The sequence below is a fragment of the Podarcis gaigeae genome (genome assembly GCF_964106915.1).
Source record: "Podarcis gaigeae genome assembly, chromosome: 11".
Classification (NCBI taxonomy): domain Eukaryota; kingdom Metazoa; phylum Chordata; class Lepidosauria; order Squamata; family Lacertidae; genus Podarcis; species Podarcis gaigeae.
In genome coordinates this window covers 35220097-35241369 of record NC_139687.1, presented here as the reverse complement: position 1 = coordinate 35241369, position 21273 = coordinate 35220097, and the positions used below count along the sequence as shown (strand labels likewise).

General features: G+C 41.4%; 1 protein-coding gene across 9 annotated transcripts in view; it reads right to left on the bottom strand.

Annotated features, from left to right (window-relative positions):
• Window positions 1-21273, bottom strand: part of ARHGEF28 (Rho guanine nucleotide exchange factor 28) — a 132619-nt gene that overhangs the window by 45524 nt on the left and 65822 nt on the right. For 7 of the 9 annotated variants that reach the window (XM_083703096.1, XM_083703093.1, XM_083703094.1 and 4 more), the window contains 8 exons: window positions 8029-8159; window positions 6918-7141; window positions 5932-6136; window positions 5423-5534; window positions 4542-4584; window positions 4093-4216; window positions 2840-2972; window positions 1013-1068 (listed from right to left, as the gene is read on the bottom strand). In XM_083703096.1, coding sequence (XP_083559222.1) covers window positions 1013-1068; window positions 2840-2972; window positions 4093-4216; window positions 4542-4584; window positions 5423-5534; window positions 5932-6136; window positions 6918-7141; window positions 8029-8159 — 1028 coding nt within the window. Of the gene's footprint in view, window positions 1-1012; window positions 1069-2839; window positions 2973-4092; window positions 4217-4541; window positions 4585-5422; window positions 5535-5931; window positions 6137-6917; window positions 7142-8028; window positions 8160-20874; window positions 21201-21273 lie in introns of those variants that run through there. The other 2 variants (XM_083703098.1, XM_083703099.1) reach the window with 1 other exon arrangement.

The window sequence follows — 21273 nt, the reverse complement described above, 5'->3', positions numbered from 1 at the left end:
CATAGCAATTTCAGATAATTAAAATAAATCCTTAATATATGCATTTGTTCTCAATGCAATTATGCTTGTATCTGTGTGGCAAGTGTTCAGAGGTAAGCGGGAAGGGGAAGCTTAGGTCTGGGGTGGGTGGGGAACTGGAAAAATTAATGCTGGGGGTCAGTAATGTTGAGTGGAAATCTTGCTATTGCATCCTCGTTGGTGCACACCAGGAGGCGCTATTCCCCTTGGTACTACTTGATGACATTGGATTCAGCCGCTGGATTTCATAGATGAAGGGAAGCTGTACATACTATGAGGGCTTATCTTTGATAAATAGCCACTCTTGTTATTTGTTACCAGAGATGAAAAATAGAGCAGATGAAGCTACATTTCAAATGCTCCACTTGGACCTCAGTTCCCAATCAGTGGGCTTCAGCTGCAACCTTCTTCTTCCTCAGTTTCCCATTTATTGTGACCAGAAAAGTCACATATAGCAAGGTTCTAAAATGATCATAAGAATCAGCCCTATCTCAACCACTTTAATCCACACCTCTTCCCAAGATCTAACAACAACAACAACAACAGATAGTAATATAGGAAGCACAGATCTGTGTGAGGAAAGGCAGGGAAAGGCGAGGGGAGTTGAAACAGACCTCGTGAAATTACACAGCCTTCAGTGCCTAAACAAGCTCAACAAGTTTCTGCCAAATAAGTAGAAACAAGAGGCTATAGGAAAATGTTAAATTTAAGTTGTCCCACTATTTTTAGACATTTTCTATTACCCCAAGAACGCCTTGGTTTTTCTACTGATGAATATGGCATTTTCAAATAAATTATTCCTTCGTTAGTTGTTTATCTATTTTGAAGTAACATATGAAATGTCATTTTGAGACACGACTCTCTAAGCTTCATCACCCTATGGATTACATGAAGCAAAATGACACAAGCGTACAGAAAAACACAGCGAGGAGGGAATTTATATAAGGCAATCAAACAACAAGCAGTGATATCTCCAAACCCTTTCAAAACTTACTTTTGGACACCCAGGAGCACTTTCTCTACAATTTTTATGCACAAGTGCATTGCAATCTACAAGAAAGAAATAAAAAATCTCTCAAAATGTAAAGTCTATGACTTATCACCCCAACATTAAAAGGTTTATTTCTAAATAATCTAATCCAGGACACAATCTGTTCCCCTGCTGTGATGACTGGTAGCTTTCTACGAAAGGGGCCAGCAAAAAGGCAGCTGCTTGAGCTAAAGGTGCAACACATATTCCATCTTATACTGAAATAGCATTTTGCGGACAAGGCCAAAGCAGCACCCACTGCGTAGAAGAGACTCTCTTTCCCGCTTCTCCCCAGTAACACTTAGTTTAAGCAGATACATGTTGGAATGTCACCACACACAGTGCTTCCCTGCCTCATGCAAACATTAGCCAATGAAGTGGAACAGAAGTGAGGAAGCACTGAGTATCTTACATTCACACCCCTCATTTTCTTTAACTAAATGTTACCCGGGAGACATGGGGAGGAGAGAAGCCACACATTCCTTGAAAAATATGTTTCTTGATCTTCAGGCCATCATGTGCGTTTTATCCCATGGGTCCCAACTAGATGGGATGGCAGCAGACCTTCTCTTTAAATTCATGTTTGTACCGATCACATATGGAAACAGTGGTTCATTTCTGAGCACAACACGGGAGCATTATTATTAACTTGACCTACCACTCTAGGTGACTCACAAACTAATATAAAATGTACAAAAGATTAAAAAAACAGTAACAGTCATCAGTAAATTAACAAGAAACAATAATATCAAAAAATACATTCATAACAGCAGTAAAGCGTCACCAGTATTTGGACCAGGCTAGCTAGCACACCAGATTCTATAAAGGTCCATCAAATGCTGGCAGAAGAGGTAAGTCTCAACCAAAAGGATATTAATGCCACCACCAGGCAGGCCCTGCTAGGGAGAACATTCCAAGCTCCCTTGCAAGGTATTCAAGGCTATCATTTGTTAGAGATTCTTAAACAGAGGCTGGGTGGCACCTCTCATGAATACAACTGGACTAGATAACTTTTGAGGTCCCTCCCTATTGTATGATTATGTGGGGTTGTGTCTGATGGTGTTGCTGGCAGCAAGGCTTCCATCCATGGAACAGGGAGGAAGCATTCTTCATCAATTCCTCCTCCCCTGCAACCACTTTAAAACACCTCGAACATATTTTGCGGCGGGGCCTAAACCTCTGGAACAGATTGGGAAGGCTGCAGGGGGAGAATCTCCGAAAATTGTTTCCCTTCTCGTTCTGTTGATGGAAGCCTTATCATCAGTCTAGCAACACGATTTGGTGGCGCTGTGGGTAAAAGCCTCAGCGCCTAGGGCTTGCCGATCGAAAGGTCGGCGGTTCGAATCCCCGCGGCGGGGTGCGCTCCCGCTGCTCGGTCCCAGCGCCTGCCAACCTAGCAGTTCGAAAGCACCCCCGGGTGCAAGTAGATAAATAGGGACCGCTTACCAGCGGGAAGGTAAACGGCGTTCCGTGTGCTGCGCTGGCTCGCCAGATGCAGCTTTGTCACGCTGGCCACGTGACCCAGAAGTGTCTCCGGACAGCGCTGGCCCCCGGCCTCTTAAGTGAGATGGGCGCACAACCCCAGAGTCTGTCAAGACTGGCCCGTACGGGCAGGGGTACCTTTACCTTTACCTTTACCTTATGATTCTAGGGATGTTGATGCAATCTGTAAGTGCTACTGTGAGGTATAAGAACCCTGTGATATGATTAAGGCTATTTTCAATCAGAGTTATGGAATATGGGGGAATCTGTGGGTGTCAAATGTCTTCAGCATAAAACGTAGGTACTTACATAAACACTGCAATGCCTCTTTCCCCAAAAGGGCTTTCTCACATGAGAAGCATGGCATCACCCCACCAAAAGTTCCAGAAATAAATTGGTGCCTGTTAAGCTTCTCCTTCTCTTTGGCGTCCTTATTTTTGGCCTTGATAAGCCGAATGAAAAACAAAAGAATTTAAAGTTCATTAGCTTTTGAGATGTTCCAGTATTATTAAACCCAGCAGCAGTTTTATCTTTCCCATGTCACTTACTGCCTTGTTCTTTAGAAGTGGAGAGATTAGCTGCATCTTATAAAATCTCCCCAGTCTTCTATCTTTTATATGCATTCATTTTGTTAATTTTGCACAAGAAAGCATCAACAAGAACAACAATTCAACAAATGCAGATCTCTTGTCATCATTCAGTCGGACGAGGTGCATAAAGGCAGTACATTCCGAACACAACGTTCCAAATGCATGCTTCCATTTAACAGACATTCTTTGCACCCCTCCTGGTTTATGGGTTTTTTCAGGTCTCGCTCCTTCTAAACCTTGACTAAACACCCATTATAGTTACAGTGATGCTTGCTGAAGGCTCCTTCATTTACTTCCAGAAATGCCAACTCATTAGACAAATTTGCCTGTGTAGAACTGTGATGTCATCCTATTTACTATGTAATACCTGATTGGCTAGGATCCCCCATGGGATTATCCCCAAAAATAGGAAGATTCAGAGAAAACACAATAATTATAAGAACAATGGGACCAAAGCAATTTAAGCTGGCAGTGAACAGGCTGGGGGTGGGGGCAATAAGCATTTCCATGACTGGGAGATGGCAGAAAATACTTTTCCCCAAAGTGCTACTTTCACGCCAAAAAAAAATAAGTGAAAAGGGGAGGGATGTTTTGTGCAGCTGTACAAATAGTCCTATTATTGTTGCGACTTGTATCAAACCCTGTCCTTTTCTCTCTTTATCTTCACTTAAGGCAGAAATGAGACATGTAGCCGAATAAGAGGGTAGAGTCTTGAGTTAGTGAAGAAGATGGCATGGCTTCAGATTGCAGGTGGGGAACGCTATTTTTAATGTTACTAACATAATAAAAACCACGCAAGGCAACCCTCTGCATCAAATGCAGAAATGTCTCATTTCCCAGGGAAAATACGTGTTTACAGGGTTACATCTGCAAACATTTAGAAGCCGTTCTCATTTCAAAATCTATTCCGCATTCTTAAGATATATATATATTTTAAAAACCTGTCATCTAGCACACATCATATTGAATTACCTTGGATTTATTTCGTGTACTGGCCATTCTATTCATCAGAAAGCTAAAAGTACGGCTGACTTTATATTTTTCAGATTCTGATTTTGTAGGTATTATATACTTTTCCCACTCTTCTTCTGGAATCCTAAAAATACACCAGGAAATCTTTCATTATGCTATGCATGATTTCTTGAAATCAGGTAACTAATTAATACACTGTGACTGTGCTATTGGAGACAAGAAGAGAACAAATATATTTCCTAAAACTGAATTCAGAACCATAATTTTACATAAATGAGGTGTGGTACTTTACATAGCTATCACCAACAAATACTAATCAGGTTGGCACTGGGGTGGTTTAATGATGTAATAAATCTAGTTGTAAAGTAAAACAGTTGCAGTTGGTTGATGGCTATTGCTAATAACCAGATAACTATTTATTCTTAAATATGCCCTTAAAAAGTCCATACCTTTTCTCTCTTGACTGTTCAGGCAAGCTGAATGCACGTTGTTCTACAAAACAATAATACGTTTAAAGCAGCTATATCACAATATTCACTCAATTACTGCAGGCTAACATGGCCGAATATTTAAAAGCAAAAAGTGTGGGGGGGGGGTAGATCTATCAAATATTCATTCTCTTTCTCTGGAAGTCAATATCAACAGTAATTTATGCACTCATTTGGTATATAAACTTTGTGAAATAAATAAATAAATGTGACTTATTTTGGCTGACAGAATTTGCTTGGGAGGAGAAAGAAAAACCAGCACATGATGGGGAACGGGACGAGGTACACCTGCATCTATTTTGCCTCAGCTATTGCAGATTCAAGGTTTTTTCACATTGCTTGTAGGCAACCTTCCGGGAGGGCTGCATGCCAATCTTTGGGCAGAGCCAGATTCGCTGTTCAGTGTGTTCAGCAAATAAACTTGTTTCAACACACACACACACACACACACACACACACACACACACACACATCCCTCTGTCTCCTCCACACAGGCAAGCAAGAAGCAGAGTTCAAGGCTACTTTCTAGCCAAGCAAGAACACTCAAGGAGGGTGCAAAGGAGGCCCAGTGACAGGCATGGGCTTAGGGGGAGGGGAGGGGCTAGGGAGGGGCTCAGGGTCCAGATACAGAGGGCTGAACAGTCACTCAGAAGGAGCCTTTCTCCTGACTGTATTAAACACCTGGGTTTTTCTAATCACCCCAAGTTTTAAGCAAGTGCACCTGCATTCCTGAAGATCTAAAGGAAGTTTAGACTTGGGCTGAATAAAGGACACCAACTTCATCCTTCTGCAGGGAAGAGGGGAGGAGGAACATGACAAGTGAAAACAGGGCTAATGCTTACCATCATTTGCATCAGCTACTATGAAGTCCCGTGCACATTGTGATTTCCCTAATAAGACTTTGGGTGACGTATAGGAATATGAACGAGACCGAATTCCAGACAGTAACGATTCCTAAAAAACACCCAATGTTTTAGAGAACTGATCTTCAACAACAACAACAGCATAAGTCCAGATTTCCTCATCCTTTTTCTAACTGCTAGGTAGGTGTTGATGCTTTTCAAATAAACATTTGCTAAGCTAGATGAATGCTCAATCCAATTATTTCATTTATGGCCACTGTAGGTAAAGGTATTTATGTGCAATTCCTTTCCTCTAGACTTGTCTATTGCTGAAAAGATGGCGTGGCAAATTTTGGGAAATACGATCTCACATCAATTAAAGGTTGCAGCCAACCCCATATTTAATAATGAGTTTAAAGAAAAATGGTACCCCGCCTTATTGTAATTGATTTGGCTAACTGGAAATAGAAAAGATGAGTTACTAACTTTGTAGGAAAACAAGCAAATACCTTTGACTGCAGATTGCTGGACAAAGGAAGGGATTCAGCCCTGCTCATGTTAAAATCCAGTTCTGTTGTTGTCTCTGAAGAACCTAACCCATCCCTATTGGCCAAGGCTGCAGAAGAGTTGAAGGACATTGAAGGGTAGCAGTTATGGGATCGGTTAGAAATTCTTTCATCTCCATTGTCTACATCCAAGTCATCAAGACTAGAACTAAGCATACAGAGAAGAGAGAGAGAGAGAGAGAGAGAGAGAGAGAGAGAGAGAACCGCAAATTACAAATGCAACTTAAGCTGGCTATTCAACATTAAGCAGAGGGTGTTACAGACACTGTCTATGATCAGTATCCCAGCCACCTTCCAAAGACTTCTGCATGGCTCAAATATCTAAGAAATTAGAGGCATGTGCTAAGCCAGGAGTGGGGATATGGATATGAAGTTGAAGTGCATCAGATTTTTATCTCCCCCATATCCGCTGTAGGCCATATTCGACAGGAGGGGCACCTATCTGTCAGGTGATCCAATTTATCTCACAGGGTTTGAAATCAAACCATGAGGGGGCAACCCTTTATTAAAGTACCATGAAGGGCTCTCTGGGAGCAATGATGATTAGCTGGTAGTCAATGATTGCAGAGAGCCATGTGTGGCGCTGTGCAGTCCTGACAATGAGCTGATTTCCATCCAGAAAACCAAGGTTCAGAAAAATACAAGAATGAAGGGCAACATTTCACAAATCCAAGAGAAGACTATGGATTAGATTGGATTGGATTGGAAAGGGGGGCTTGCAGAGAGCCTTAGGTTGGAATCATAGCCCCATTTGCATTCAGTGGAATTCATTTCTGAGTCAACATAGTTAGCACTGCAGCCTATGGCTATCTTTTTATTTCCTCAGGAGACAATTTTTTGACATTCATTTTTCTCTCTGTTTTTTGAGCAAGACATGTTTGTATGGGGGGGTTCTTTTCGAAACAACACTGCTAAAATTAAATCCACACCTCCTTTTTTTAATGATGGAATAGCGTTGATTCCGTTGATTGCTAAATGCATGTGTCTTCTTGGGACCTGCTGCGTCCAAATGAGGCTGAATGATGGGGGAGGAGTTTCTGCTGTCCCCGCTATTTGCTGATGCTTCTGGATCTTCATTTGAGTTTGCGCGGTCTCTGTACATTTCAGGAGCAGACTGGTCTACCTTCATGTACTTGACGCCCATGTCTTCCATCTAAAGCAAGAAATCCAAACAAGTTAGGTGATATTCAAAAGCTGCAAAACAAAATGAAATGAAGTTGAATCCAGTCTGTAAAGACTAGTATGAGGTCCTCACATTCCAAATACAAAACTGGCTAGAGAAACACAACCTAGGATGTGTTCTAGGATTGCTTCCAGATTAACTGTTTATTGAACATTTATCCTGATTTGTTTGTGGGGAGGTTACATGGCCTTGTATCAAGCAACCATTATTCCACCCTTTGCAGTGCATTTTCCTGTCATTTTAATTATTGCTAGAAGTCTGTTATTTGGGGGGAGACGGAGAGCAGCTAAACAGAGGCCATTTGAAGAATGATCTCCCTGTAGGTTTCTTATTTTGTTATACTTATGTTTAATAAGCATGAGAAAAACCTATTCATTTCCCCCAAAATACAGTAATCGGATGAGCAGACATTAAGATGCTATTAAATATCATCTGTAACCAACAGAAGCAGAAAAAAAATGGAATATAAACCCCAGTAATGCAGAGAAAAGGAAAGCTAGTTTTGTTAATAATCATCTTCATCGTTAAATTTGGGGGTTTTTTAGAACCACAACTAAGATCAGACTGTTAATTTCACACACCCCTAGAAAACTGAAATACAAAAAGAAAGAAAGAAAGAAAGAAAGAAAGAAAGAAAGAAAGAAAAAGAAAGAAAGAAAGAAAGAAAGAGAAAGAGAGAAAGAGGGAAAGAGAGAAAGAAAGAAAGAAAGAAAGAAAGAAAGAAAGAAAGAAAGAAAGAAAGAAAGAAAGAAAGAAAGACGGCAAAGGCAATTGTGGAGTTCCTCCAGCTCCTGGGTCTGGATGTTAGTGTGCCCATTTTACAAGAAGTCAGCAGAGTCCATGTCTGTCAGACTTACCTGATCCACCACCATGCGGTTTGCATAGACCTCTTCACTTCCATTCAGCATCGCAGAAAGTCTGGCTGCGGCAAAGAAGGTGGAGGGATTTGAGGTTTTCCGATAAGCCTCAAATGGGGAATGTTGTTGAACTGGAATAAACCATATAATAGACTCATAGAATCATAAATACAAACAATTTATTTCCTGTATAGTCATTCAGAGTAAAGTGGGGCTGGTTTCATTATGAGAATTAAAGAAAACATAAAGCCATTTCACAATAATATCACTTCTGTCTGTTTATTTACTTAGTATTTTATTTCCACATAGTTATATCACACACCTCCTCCCAGTGGGAGCACAGGGCAGCCAGCAATAAATAATACAACCTTGTTTTATTATTAAGAAGTAAACAGTACAGCTTACAAGAGTTAAACGAATATTCAATGAAACAAGATAAACAAGACAAAATATTCATCATTGCTAAAAGCATGACCTTCAGCAGCTAAGTGAAAATGTGCCTGATAGATTTCCAGTGGGAGGGTAATCCATAATTGTGAATTTGAATCTACCTGTCTAATTTCACTTTAGGAAACAGAGTCAATGATGGTTAGGAAACAATGATGGTTCACTTTAGGAAACTGGGTCAACTTAACTGAGGGGCAGCTCATGTTGCAGCAGGTCCAAAGTTATCTGAGCCTTAAGGGTTAAAACAAGCACTTTAAATTGAGCCCGGAAATGAATAGCCCAGGTTGTCAACCTGGTCCCTACCGCCCACTAGTGGCCGTTTCAGGATTCTAGGAGGGCAGTAGGGGGTTCTACGGCACAAGGTGAATCGTCCTTCCATCGAGCACTGGTGGGAGGTATGGAAATTTTACCATCAAGAAAGATACATTAGTGGGCAGTAGGTATAGAAAGGATGACTACCCCTGGAATAGCCAATCAATGATGATCCTGTAAATTCGGGTTGGTGTGAGCTGGTGTTCAGGTCCCAGATCTGGTGGCTGCATTTTGGACTAACTAGAGTGTCCAGCCTGTCCTTCAAGGCAGCCCCATATAGACAAAATTCCAGCAACCTAGCTTGGAAGTAACTAGGGCACACATGGAGTATGTGTGGACCTCCAGTTGCTGTAAGGATCTGAGCCCTGGTCTCCCAGGTCCTAGTCCAACCCCCTAATCATTACACCACACTGGCTCTGCACACACAATCTCAGTATGTGTCCTTCAAATTGTAGGTGTGCCAAGCAGAGAGTGTTTGGGTTTACCAGGTTTTTCTTTTTTGTTCATGTGACAATTTGCCAACTAAATGAATGGAGTAGGACCAAGGAATCTGAGCAACAGCCTGCCAGTTTCCTCCCCACTAGGCATCTTCCAAAAGAACTATAGATCCTGGTCTCCTGCTTTCCCTTGCATGTGCAAAAGAAAACACTTTGTTGGAAGGAAGAATGCTTCCAGGATCCTGCTTTGTAATCTAGCCAAGCTTTTGTGCCTCCTTGATCTTGGCTGTTCCAGCTCTTTGCATCACACACAAAACCTTCCTGACTATGTCATGGTGTGATAAGAGGATACAAAAATACCACCATTGCCTCACCTGCTTTTTTCCCCCTATAAGTATTTCAGAGAGGAGATGGAAAGTGAATGTGGTTTTAAAAAAAATTACACAGAAAAAGGAAAAGGAGGTAAAATATGTAGCAGCAGCTCCTGATAACCTCAATTCCTCCCCTACCAAAGACATTTTCTTTCACAGTTCATTCAGGATGCAATCAACACAAATAAACAGCAAGCCTCCATCTTAATTAGGCTCTGTAACAAAAGGACATCTTTCTTTGGATCAGGAATTTACTTCCCTGCCCCCTTCTCTTCAGCTCCTCTGAGAATCAGGAGGACCTCCTGAATGCTGTGGTTCAGGGGGCTGAGGGGGATCCCCCAAAACTGGGTGGAGACAACTTGTGGTTTTCTCTGGTTCCAGCCCATGAAATGTTCTAAATGCAACCTATGGAACTTACATCAACAATATCTGGTCTGCATTTAGAAAATATTGAAGAGGAGCCCAAGCTGCACCTAAGAGCCTCAATTCCCCCATTTTCCAAAAAAAGCTTTCACAATGATGGCCTGTTTTAAACTACAGAAAGAAACATTCTATCAAACTCCATTTTGATATCTGATTTCGTTATTTTTTAAAGATTTTTTATGTGGCCAATCTAGAAGCCTAAGATGGTAAACAAACAAAAATACAAACTGACACATTAACACTATCAAATAATGTAATAGCAGCAAACACAAGTCTTTATCTTGTTGACATAAGCAAATCTGGATAAAACCAGCATGAAACTAACCAGATATAGAGACAACATCAACCTTTCCCTGAGAGTACCCACATAATAGAGTTAATAAGTGATCATGTACTATGTATTCCAATAAATTAAGATCTGAGCTAACTGTGAAATGCTGGGAGTGAAGGTTTTGCATAGTTCTCCTTCCAGAAATGACTTCAAGTGTAATTATTAATTTTTTAAAAGCTATTAAAATGCCAAAGCCACAGGCCTCCCTTCCTCTAGCTTGTATCACACAACATGCTACAGACTTGTACACATTTGAGTTGTCCAGGAATACGTAAAGCACAGTTAGCTTTAAATGGCATTTGCTATGCCTCATCCCACAAAATGACATCATAAGCAAGACTAAATACTATGTTATTAATGAAGTAATTGCAAACACCATGTTACAACCTCAAATGTGAGACATTGCAAGTGCTCTTCCCTGTTGCAAGTCTGTGCTGCCTGCCCACGTGCTAAAATTTCCACTGCTCCTCTGGACTTCTGGTTAGATACAGCTGAGTAGTAAAATCATACACCCTGTGAGTGGATTATATAGACCCCTGTCTTTCTACCTGTTTGGGTGCTCACCACAGGAAATTATCAGTTGGTATTTAATGGTTGTCTGTTTCCCACTCTGTTTCTGACCCATTAGATTTGGGGACTACTATTGGTTAAGTACAAAAGGTTGGCCAGCCTGTTAACACACAGGGCTACTCCCAAAGACAAAGAAGTCTGGACACAGCATAGATATCAAGAGTAATGGGAGGTGATGCCTTTTTTAGAACCAGCTAAAGCAGGTGTGGGGAATCTGTGGACCTCCAGGTATTGCTGTACTCCCAGCTCCCATCAGTCCCAGTCAGCATGGCTAATCATCAGGGATAATGGGAGCTGGAGACTAAGAGGTCACAAAGTGAGCAGGTTTTTGAGTTCCAAATAAGTCTCCCTCATGTTGGATATTCAGCAGAAAGAAAGAAAAGTGGGCTAAGCAGGATGGAAAGTCTGCCTGTCTTAAGATGGCATATGGAAAATATTATCGTTAGGATACATTTCATAGGTTATTGAAAAAGAGGTCAGGTTTCACCAGGTTACTATCCTACTATTAATTTTCCAATAGCTGCTTGCTATATGTGTGTATTTTGGAGAATATCAAATTTAGCCATCACGTAGACGGAGCCTAGATTGGGAGGAACATGATATTCTATAACATAAAGATGTGGGTTTATGCCCACCAGCAGCTAGGCAGTAAAGACTCTCCTCCCTGAAAGAGAGGGGAGTGGTTGTGGGCGGGAGCCCGAACACCGCCCCTAGCTTCCAGCTCACCTGGCTGGCGCTCACGCCCCCCCCCCCCCGGTGGCCGTCCAACCAGGTGCCGTGGGGGGCGTGTCCAGCAGCCTTGATGCTGCAGTGTCAGCCTCTCCCCGGCCTCATTTCTCTTCGTCGTCCTGTGCGAGTCACCCACCCTCCACTCCCATTGAGTTAGGGCTTAGGTCATTGGCCTTGCTATGGACCTTAGGTTGGTCGCCCCAGTTGCACGGGGGGCCTGGTAGGAGTTTTTCCATTTGGCATTAGGCTTTTTGGTTTTTTCGCCTACCTCGTAGCAATCGTCACAACTTTTGTGGTATTGGTGGGTAGGTTAGGCATTGGAATAATGTGCTGTGGTGTGTCGAAGTGCTAGGTGTGGCCATCGCCTATGCCTTCAATGTTTAGGGGTATTCCGTTAAAGGAATCTGGCAGTCGTGTATTCTGTCCGATGCCTGCTTGGCGGGAGGCCATGGCACGACCCTCGGTGACAGCAGGGGTGAGCCTATAGTTGGATTAGCATCAACAGGTGATGAACCCCTGGTGAATAAACCCACTTGTTTCGCGATCCAATGCCTAAGCCAATACCTTTTCATTGCTGTAATCAATAAAGTTGTGGCCTTTTCTAGCCCATTAACCTTATATCACGTGTCCCTGTGTCTTCCTTTCACGTCGCGGTGGTCGGGTCCTCGAACCACAAAACTAAATTCTGCTTGTATTGACTCATTATTTAGGACATCACCAATAGTTAATCTTCACCTTTGTTAACATGACTTTTCCTTTACTTCTGGCTCTTAGCCTTGTGATGAGCCAATGTATTCAACATAAACTGCTCACTCCTAGTTTCAGAGGGCCCTTTCACACACACCCTTCCCAGTTTTTAGTTGAAAGATTTCCGTAATGAACTTGCTTTGGCTCACCGTGACCTGGATCACTATAAACATCCTTGAAATGCAAAGGGCCAAGAGAGCTCTCTGAGAATCAAGTTGCAAGCATCTTTTAATAAAGGAGTAATTCACTGTAACTGAATACATCATAAGAAACCTATGCTTTTTGTTGGTATCTCTTCAAAGCTAAAATCACTGGCAGTTCCAGTAGAGTTTGGCAGCTGTGTGTCTATAAGAAGATTCCTTACACTTTCTAATACACCAGGAATTCTTTTGCAAAGAATGGCTCACAAGTTTCCAATGCGCATAAATAACTTAAGACTAATATTGTAACTAGAAAGGTATTTCAAGACTTCACCAAACTCACAAGACAGCACACTTAATTATATATTGACTCCATCAGTTATTTATTTCTACCAAAAGACACAACGCAGTTTAAAAAAATGACAAAGCAACATCAAACATACAGGTTATAAATCACATTCCTACAGTTCCACAAATTCCTTTCAGCATGACTCCGGCAAAATCGTGACTCACAGACTGTACTTTATCTACATTCCAATGAAATCAATAGAAAGGTCCAGATTGAAGGCGAAACCAACTCAGATGTCTAACTCCGCTTACTAACACAAAAATCTGCAATCATGAAAACAGAACAAATATAGCAGGCATTTTAAGCAAGACTCCCTGGTTGCTTGCAGCTGAAATGCTGGACTAGATGGACCATGGACTTATCCAACAAGGCATTCTTAAGAGGTTAATGTGAGGCAGAAAGGAACCCTGTAGCTGTAACTTTAGGTTGTGCACCCTGTGCTACATACATATATGCCCCCCCTGCGCATTTGTATGAAAACATACAACATAAAGAGAAGGGAGATCAACTATTGTGGTTGATCTGCATGCTCTAATAATAGAGATAAATATTTTCAGAATATATATATATATTACCTGTGCTATGTACAGGTATAGGTATGTGCATGCCCAGGGATGGCCAAACTTGGCCCTCCAGCTGTTTTGGGACTACAGCTCCCATCATCCCTAGCTAACAGGACCTGTGGTGGTCAGGGATGATGGAAACTGTAGTCACAAAACAGCTGGAGGGCCAGGTTTGGCCAGGCCTGCCCTATGTGCATTGGTACCAGAATATCTGAAAGACTGTCTTCTTCCTCACAAGCATCCTCACCTACTGCAATATTCTTCAGAGACCTTGCCTTGCATCCAATTATCACTGGAGGATGCAGGACAAGGCCTTCACAGTTGTGGCACCAAGGCTTTCCCTCACTTTGTTGTCTTATTGTCATTTTACCACTGCATCTTTGGCTTGGTCCCTCCCTCTCGCCCCAGCTGCCTTTTGTGATTTTAACATCTGGCTCCTGGTGTATATTTGTTTTAAGTGATGCTGTGAGCCACTCAAGGCTGAAAGGTGGGACATAAATATTTTAATGAAGAAACAGAACTATGATTCTATGCCTCTTTGCAGTTTTCATATTTTGCATTTGCCATGGGGGATTCTTTAACATCTGCCCACAGCTACTGTGTAAGTGGTATTAGCAGAAAATAACTACTAGGGAGTAGCTGATGTCCGATGAACCCAGGAAAGATGCTTCCACATTGCTAGCGGAAAAGGAAGACAAACTGCAGAGATTCCATTGGCTAGTAAATGAATCAGAAGCAGGAAAAGTACACCAAAGAAGAATGGGAAGTGGCAGCTCCTTAGGATCACACAGATTCCTATTGCCTGGTGTCCAAACAGCACATTCATAATTCACAGCTCTGACTTCACTCATTAGCTACAGAACACCAAAAGGCGGGAGCAGCCAGCCTGACTCAGTGCTGGATTTATGTATAAACTAAGCAAGTTATAGCTTAGGGCCCCACTCTCTTGGGTGGCCCCCAAGAAAATTAAAGGGGAAAAAACAACTGGATGTACATTTCCAAAATATAAGATAAATAACAAATAAAATAAAACCTACATACAGCAACAGTGCTTTGTGTTGTGTATGCTCCTATGATGTACCGTAAGTAATGGGCCCCACATGCTATATAAAGGCCCCATTACCTTCAATAGCTTAGGGCCTCATCAAACCTAAATCCGGCCCTGAGCTGACTCATTTCACAGAAATACTTTGAAATCATTTCAAGATATTTTATGTGATTAAAAAATGGAATCATAAATAAATGAATCTTTGTGCCCATTTTTAAAAGTTTTAAAATGCCACATATATTAACAACTCAGTAATGAATAAAAATGTGAGCAAATCAGAAGTCAAGAAGAAATATGACTAATTCCCACTTGGAGGAAACAGCAAATAGTTTTCAAATAGCTTCCCAGAATTGCTTTCAGTACACTGAACACGGGTTAATATATAACTTGAAATAATGAAAGCTATGAAACCAAAAAAAGGGAGAAATCCTAAATATTAAGCACACTGGATAAAATGTATGAGCTTGGACCAGGCATAGAACCAGCTAGATCCATACTAGATTTAAAAGTCTTATGTTCAAAATTGGTCTACCTCTGTTTCTGCTTCCATGGCTACAGAAAGCCCCAAACCATCAGAGAATGGGTGTGACATAATATTATTCACTGTTTTTATTCCTGCAATGTTCAGCTATTATTCCTTCTACACATGGGCAGCAACAACTGACATATTGCATGTGAAACGCTTTGAACATTCTCAAGCACTCTGAGACTGCCAGATAGAGTTCTTATGTACCACTCTTCCCCAAAATGGTGCTCTCTGGATCTGCTGGCTGAATGCAAGTTGTTGACAAAAACTATCTCGTTTGGGTAGGCTATTATATGCGGAACGTTGTACAGTAACTGTCATATGACTCATATAGTAACAAAACAACAGCCCTAAGTGGTTTACAAAACAAAAGCAGATTGAGCGCTTTTACGTGTTTCAAAGAAAGTATTAGCTGTTTGAGTTTGGGCCTGGTGATGGCTTTTTCCCTCTGGACAGGGCAGCTCCAGCTGACATCAGTTTACTATAATGTGGGAGTGTCCTCAAGGACGGCGCAGTTCAGAAATGTCAGTTGGTTCTGAAAGTGGCGGTCAGATTTGGGGTTCACAGGTCAGCCTGCTTAGGTTGATTTTAAGAGGAATCAAATTGACTTCCAATTTGTTTCTGGGATCAAACCAAGATGCTGGCTCTGACCTTTAAAATCCCAAACAGCCAAGGAGCAAGGTTAACTCAAGAATCACTTCCTCCCATATGAGCCTGCTAGAGATCTGCACTTGGTTACTGAGGCCCTCTGATTGTCCCTTTGGCAGCAGATATGTCACTTGTGGGTTCAAGCAAGAGGGCCTTTCAGTTGTGGCACCGAAACGATGCAATAGCCCTTCAAGAGAAACTCACCAGGCTTCCTTCTCTGCCAGCATTTAAACAGGTTCTTAAGAACATTTTATCCCAGTGGGTATTTTTAGTTGAGCCTTTGATACATTTTTCATTTGCTACTGTTGATATATGGTTTTTATTATGCTGTTCCAAGACAACATATTCCAGCATTCTTTTGTTGTTGTTATTAATTTTGTTTTTCATTTTGTTTTGACTTATATTTTTATCGCAATCCACCTTGCGTTTGTCACAGAAAGACTGGCTATAAATAAACATAAATATAAATTAGTTCAGTGTCTCCAAAAAGACAGCAGAATTGCTTTCCAGAAAGAGAGATTCACTCAAATTCTCTCCATTACTCTAAACATGTGGAAGACACAAGTCCACCCATTCTAGACTGATATCCCAAGCCAGAAGCAAACAGGAAAGGATTAAGGATGAACTCTAAGTGTGTTAGGGGGGCAGGGGGCTTGAGGGAATGAGATATTTTATTTCACATTCCCTATTTCCCAAACCATAAGAAGCTCTAGGACAGCCTTACAGATACCATTTTGCTTTTTAAGAGAACTGTTATTATTTCTAGAGTGCCAAAATTAATGAAGTGCTGGGCATAACTCAAAATAATACACAGGCCCTATCCAGAAGAAGAAGAAGAAGAAGAAGAAGAAGAAGAAGAAGAAGAAGAGGAGGAGGAGGAGGAGGAGTTTGGATTTGATATCCCGCTTTATCACTACCCGAAGGAGTCTCAAAGCGGCTAATGTTCTCCTTTCCCTTTCTCCCCCACAACAAACACTCTGGAGGTGAGTGGGGCTGAGAGACTTCAAAGAAGTGTGACTAGCCCAAGGTCACCCCAGCAGCTGAAGAAGAAGAAGAAGAAGAAGAAGAAGAAGAAGAAGAAGAAGAAGAAGAGTAGTAGTTTGGATTTGATATTCTGCTTTATCACTACCCCAAGGAGTCTCAAAGCAGCTAACATTCTCCTTTCCCTTCCTCCCCCACAACAAACACTCTTTGAGGTGAAACAAAAAAAATTCCTTCCAGTAGCACCTTAAAGACCAACTAAGTTAGTTCTTGGTATGAGCTTTCGTGTTCATGCACACTTCTTCAGATACATGCACGCGAAAGCTCATACCAAGAACTAACTTAGTTGGTCTTTAAGGTGCTACTGGAAGGAATTTTGTTTGTTTTGACTATGGCAGACCAACACGGCTACCTATCTGTATCTTTGAGGTGAGTGGGGCTGAGAGACTTCAAAGAAGTGTGACTGGCCCAAGGTCACCCAGCAGCTGCATGTGGAGGAGCGGAGACGCGAACCCGGTTCCCCAGATTATGAGACTACCGCTCCTAACCACTACACCACACTGGCTCCTGAGGCTTCCAAGCTCAAGCACAGGACACATGAGGGAAGATGAGTAGAGGAACACGGTAGAAGAGGGAAATCAGTCTGAAAATGCCAAAACCAAAGGTGAGTTATTAATAGGCACTGACATCCAATTAGGGTTAGGCTGATCTTCGCTTGCTTGCACACCTGCGTCTGGCAGTTGAAGAGGTGGAGCCCCCAGCCAAGTGCCTTGAGGTCCTGAAGGGTACTTCACCAGCCTGACCCAACCTCGCCATGCCATCATTCACTGCCCTCTCTGCCAGACCCTCCACATGCTTTTCAGCTATTTTCCAACCTCATAGTAAATTCAATTACCACATTCCATCAGTGGAAGGATTTCCACTTGTGCAATAGGACTTCACTCCTTCTTCTCTCCTAAAACCCTTCGGAAATCTTACTTCACTGGGTGACAATGTTTTAAAGTATCTCTGTGCTGATCAAGTGTATAGGTATCATATCACACAGGCCATAAGGACAGGAAAATGGCCCAGTAAGCTATTCAAGGTGGTTCACAGCAGCAAACATATGGGTTTTGAAACACGGCCTTAAACGCAAAACCCTTAATGAACTACCCCTGCTGGTTCAACATCAAAGTAAAACACTATTGGGCAGACGGCTCAAGCCACATCTTGTTTAAACTGTGGCAAATTAGGCTCCAAAAGAAGGCTGTAATGGATGCTGTTTTACCAACTATCCATTCAACAAAATGATAATCCAGACACTACTGTCTTAAGATAACAGTGAAGAGAGGAGAGCTGGTATCCAAAACATTGTTGATGGAGATGATGACACACTGGGATATCTTTCCGTACATCCAAAAAAGACACCTTCCATCAACCCCAGTACTTCATCCCTGTTACAGCTGACAGACTGATCTGATGAGCTTTATGAATTTCCTTTGGCATGTAAACTTACTATACTAGAAGGAAAGAAGTTCATTGATGAGCCATGCAAGTTCAGTGGCAACCCTGTCATGCTCAGTCTATAGAGGTGTGTGTGAAACAAGTCACAGAGGCAGCAGACATGAGAAACATGAAGGCTACATCAGAGGCCAAGAAGCAAGTCGGCAGCTGCTGTCCAAGAATGAATTAAAGCAAGACTTAATTAAACGTCTTGTTTAAATTTCTTATTAACTGATGGCATTGATGTTTTATTATTACAAGGTAATGCTATATGTTTAGTGGGATATGTTTTATGCAGAGAATCTTAAATTTTTTATAGCACTGCCTGACATTTTCATAAGGTAATTTTTTTTCCTCCAACAACAGTTGATATGCTTTTTAGTCAAACGTAGATTTACCAAGCTGGATGTTTTCTAATCACAAAAATAATCACAGATTTGAATTCCTCAAACCCAAAATTGTACTTTGAGGACCCCCTCACTAAAGAAATTTGCAAAAAAATATATATCCCCTAATACCAGATTCAATTTCAGAGCAACAGGCAAACCCCATGTGCTTCAGCCAGACACCTCCAATGTTACTTCATGCTGCTTTTTTTGCTCTCTGTCCAAATGCAAACCTCTTTCTTTCCAGGTCTCTTGCCTTATACATCCCGCACACAACCTGGCTAAACTATTTTTGCAGCCCCACCTCCTTACAAGTGAGTGTGAGCTGACCATCTATACAGCCAAGATTATCTGCTGCTTTGTGTACAGTGGTGCCTCGCAAGACGAAATTAATCCGTTCCACAAGTCTCTTCATCTTGCGTTTTTTTTTCGTCTTGCGAAGCACGGCTATTAGCGGCTTAGCGGCTATTAGCGGCTTAGCGGTTATTAACGGCTTAGCGGCTATTAACGGCTATTAACGGCTTAGCGGCTTTAAGAAAAAGGAAACAAACTCGCAAGAACTCGCAAGACGTTTCGTCTTGCGAAGCAAGCCCATAGGGAAATTCGTCTTGCGGAACGACTCAAAAAACGGAAAACTCTTTCGTCTTGCGCGTTTTTCGTCTTGCGAGGCATTCGTCTTGCGAGGTACCACTATATCTATTAATTGGGGTATGCTGTGGCTAAGCCAAGGTGAGGCACACACAAGCTACAGAATTTATGGGTTGGATCCCAAGAACTGCCAGCAGACATGCAGTTGAAGAAGAGGCTTTGTTCACTTCTACTTTAGCCCATTGTTACGTCCCACTGCAAAACAAACATATATACAAACCCCCAAACTGCTATTCAGGGTAGGAACCTCCAGAATGGTACTTAATATGGTGTTTACGAATAAAGAGTTGGCAGAAATCAGCAGCTTAAAGAGTGCCTTTCTGCTCATATGGAAACTCATGCTTTTACATTAAAAAAGCTTGCTTGTACTCCTATATGGCAGATAATTTTCTGAAAACTCTCTCCATCTCTACTCGCTCCATATGGATAAACTAGATGTGTGACAACAGGAGGTCTAAAAATGGATCTTTTGAGGGGTTTTCCCCACCCCAGCAGCAGCCACAGTGCATGTTGCATCTTCCCATTATTTTCCATATCCACATTCAGAGTTGATATATTGGTACTTGTTAGTTTCCCATAATGGGATGAATGGCGTATGGGTTGGGTAGCCAGGAGATAAAACCTGCCACCATGGCCCAGTTCAAATCTCTCTCACACAGACAGCTGCATTTGCCCTTGCAAAATGCTTGGGAAATCCAGCTCTGGATCTCTTGATCAATCAAGGTCATACCTAGTTTGGCCGGTAGAGCCTTCATATTTCTGATGGACACAGAAGCTGCAGCATCTAACTAAAATAACATTATGCTTTTGTCAGTGTCTTTTTAATCTATGCTAACATTCACATGTGAAGGTCAACATTCAAAGTTTATTCACTGCAACAAACATATTTACACAACATATTTATGCATGGGTGTGTAGGGTTGCTTTCTTCTTATTCTTACTTTTTAAAAAATCCCCAAGAGTTTGTACTCTTCATTTCTATCTTCTCATTCTATCACAGTAAAGTAGGCTTTTGGTATTTTGGTATCTATCAGCTTTCAAAAATACATCTTCCTATAAAATTGTCGTTATTTCTATGCAAAATACTTGAGAATTACAACAATCTAGAACCCAAATTTCCAAGTAGAGAAAGCAGCCACCAGAAAGACAGAAAGAGAGAATACATTGATTGTTTCATGTATTAGGTATTCTGAAAATTAGGTGAGCTCTCTTTTTAGCAAACCCTGTATGCAACACAACAAATAGTTAAAACAAAAAGTCACATATAGAAAACTTTCCACAAATTGTATCTGTATGGAACATCCTTTCCTAAGACTTCTGGCATATGTTTTGTTTTTGCTTTCTTTGTTCAAAACTGCTTACTTTAAAATAAGTTCCACTGAAACTGTGGAAAGTTCCTTCCAAATAAATATGTTTATGATCAGAGTGCATGCATAGCAGAAATATCAGAAGCTAAAGAACTAGCAGAAGACCAATTCATTTACTTGCTGAAAAATGAAGCAAAGAGCATCCATAAATTCATAAGGATAGAGGTATTTTGTTCTTCAAACCAATTTGTATCTGGGACACAGACAATCTCTCAAAGCCTTTTTTGAAAAGGAAAAATGCTAAACTCTTTATACCCACCTGCATGTGACTAACAGCAAAATGAACCAGCAAGAAGAGTTAAACGATAAGTAAATTAATAAGTAAAGAAGTTTTTGTCTACCTTTTGGTCTGGATATCCGTTTTCTAATTCTCATTTTAGGTAAGGATGGCCAAGAGTAATTAAAAGGTGCATCAGAATCCGAGTCCATTTTTTACTTTTCTTTTGGCTAAGCAAACACCTCTTTAGAGAGTGCTGCTGCTGCTGTTGTGTTGAGCAGCAAGTCAAGTGACAGAAAATAAAAAGACCCAAGAAGGAAGGATCAAATTGCCCACTAAACCAAGAAAGAGAGAGAGGCAGCTAGGGTCTGTTCTCTGCAAGCATCAAGTATGTAGGCAAATATTAAGGCAGACACAGCCAAGTCAAAATCTGTACAGCCTGCAGTGGGGCTACTGCATCCTGGACTGCAGTTATAGGAAAGGTCACTGTGTGCCAATGAATCATTAACTCACCTTTTCATTT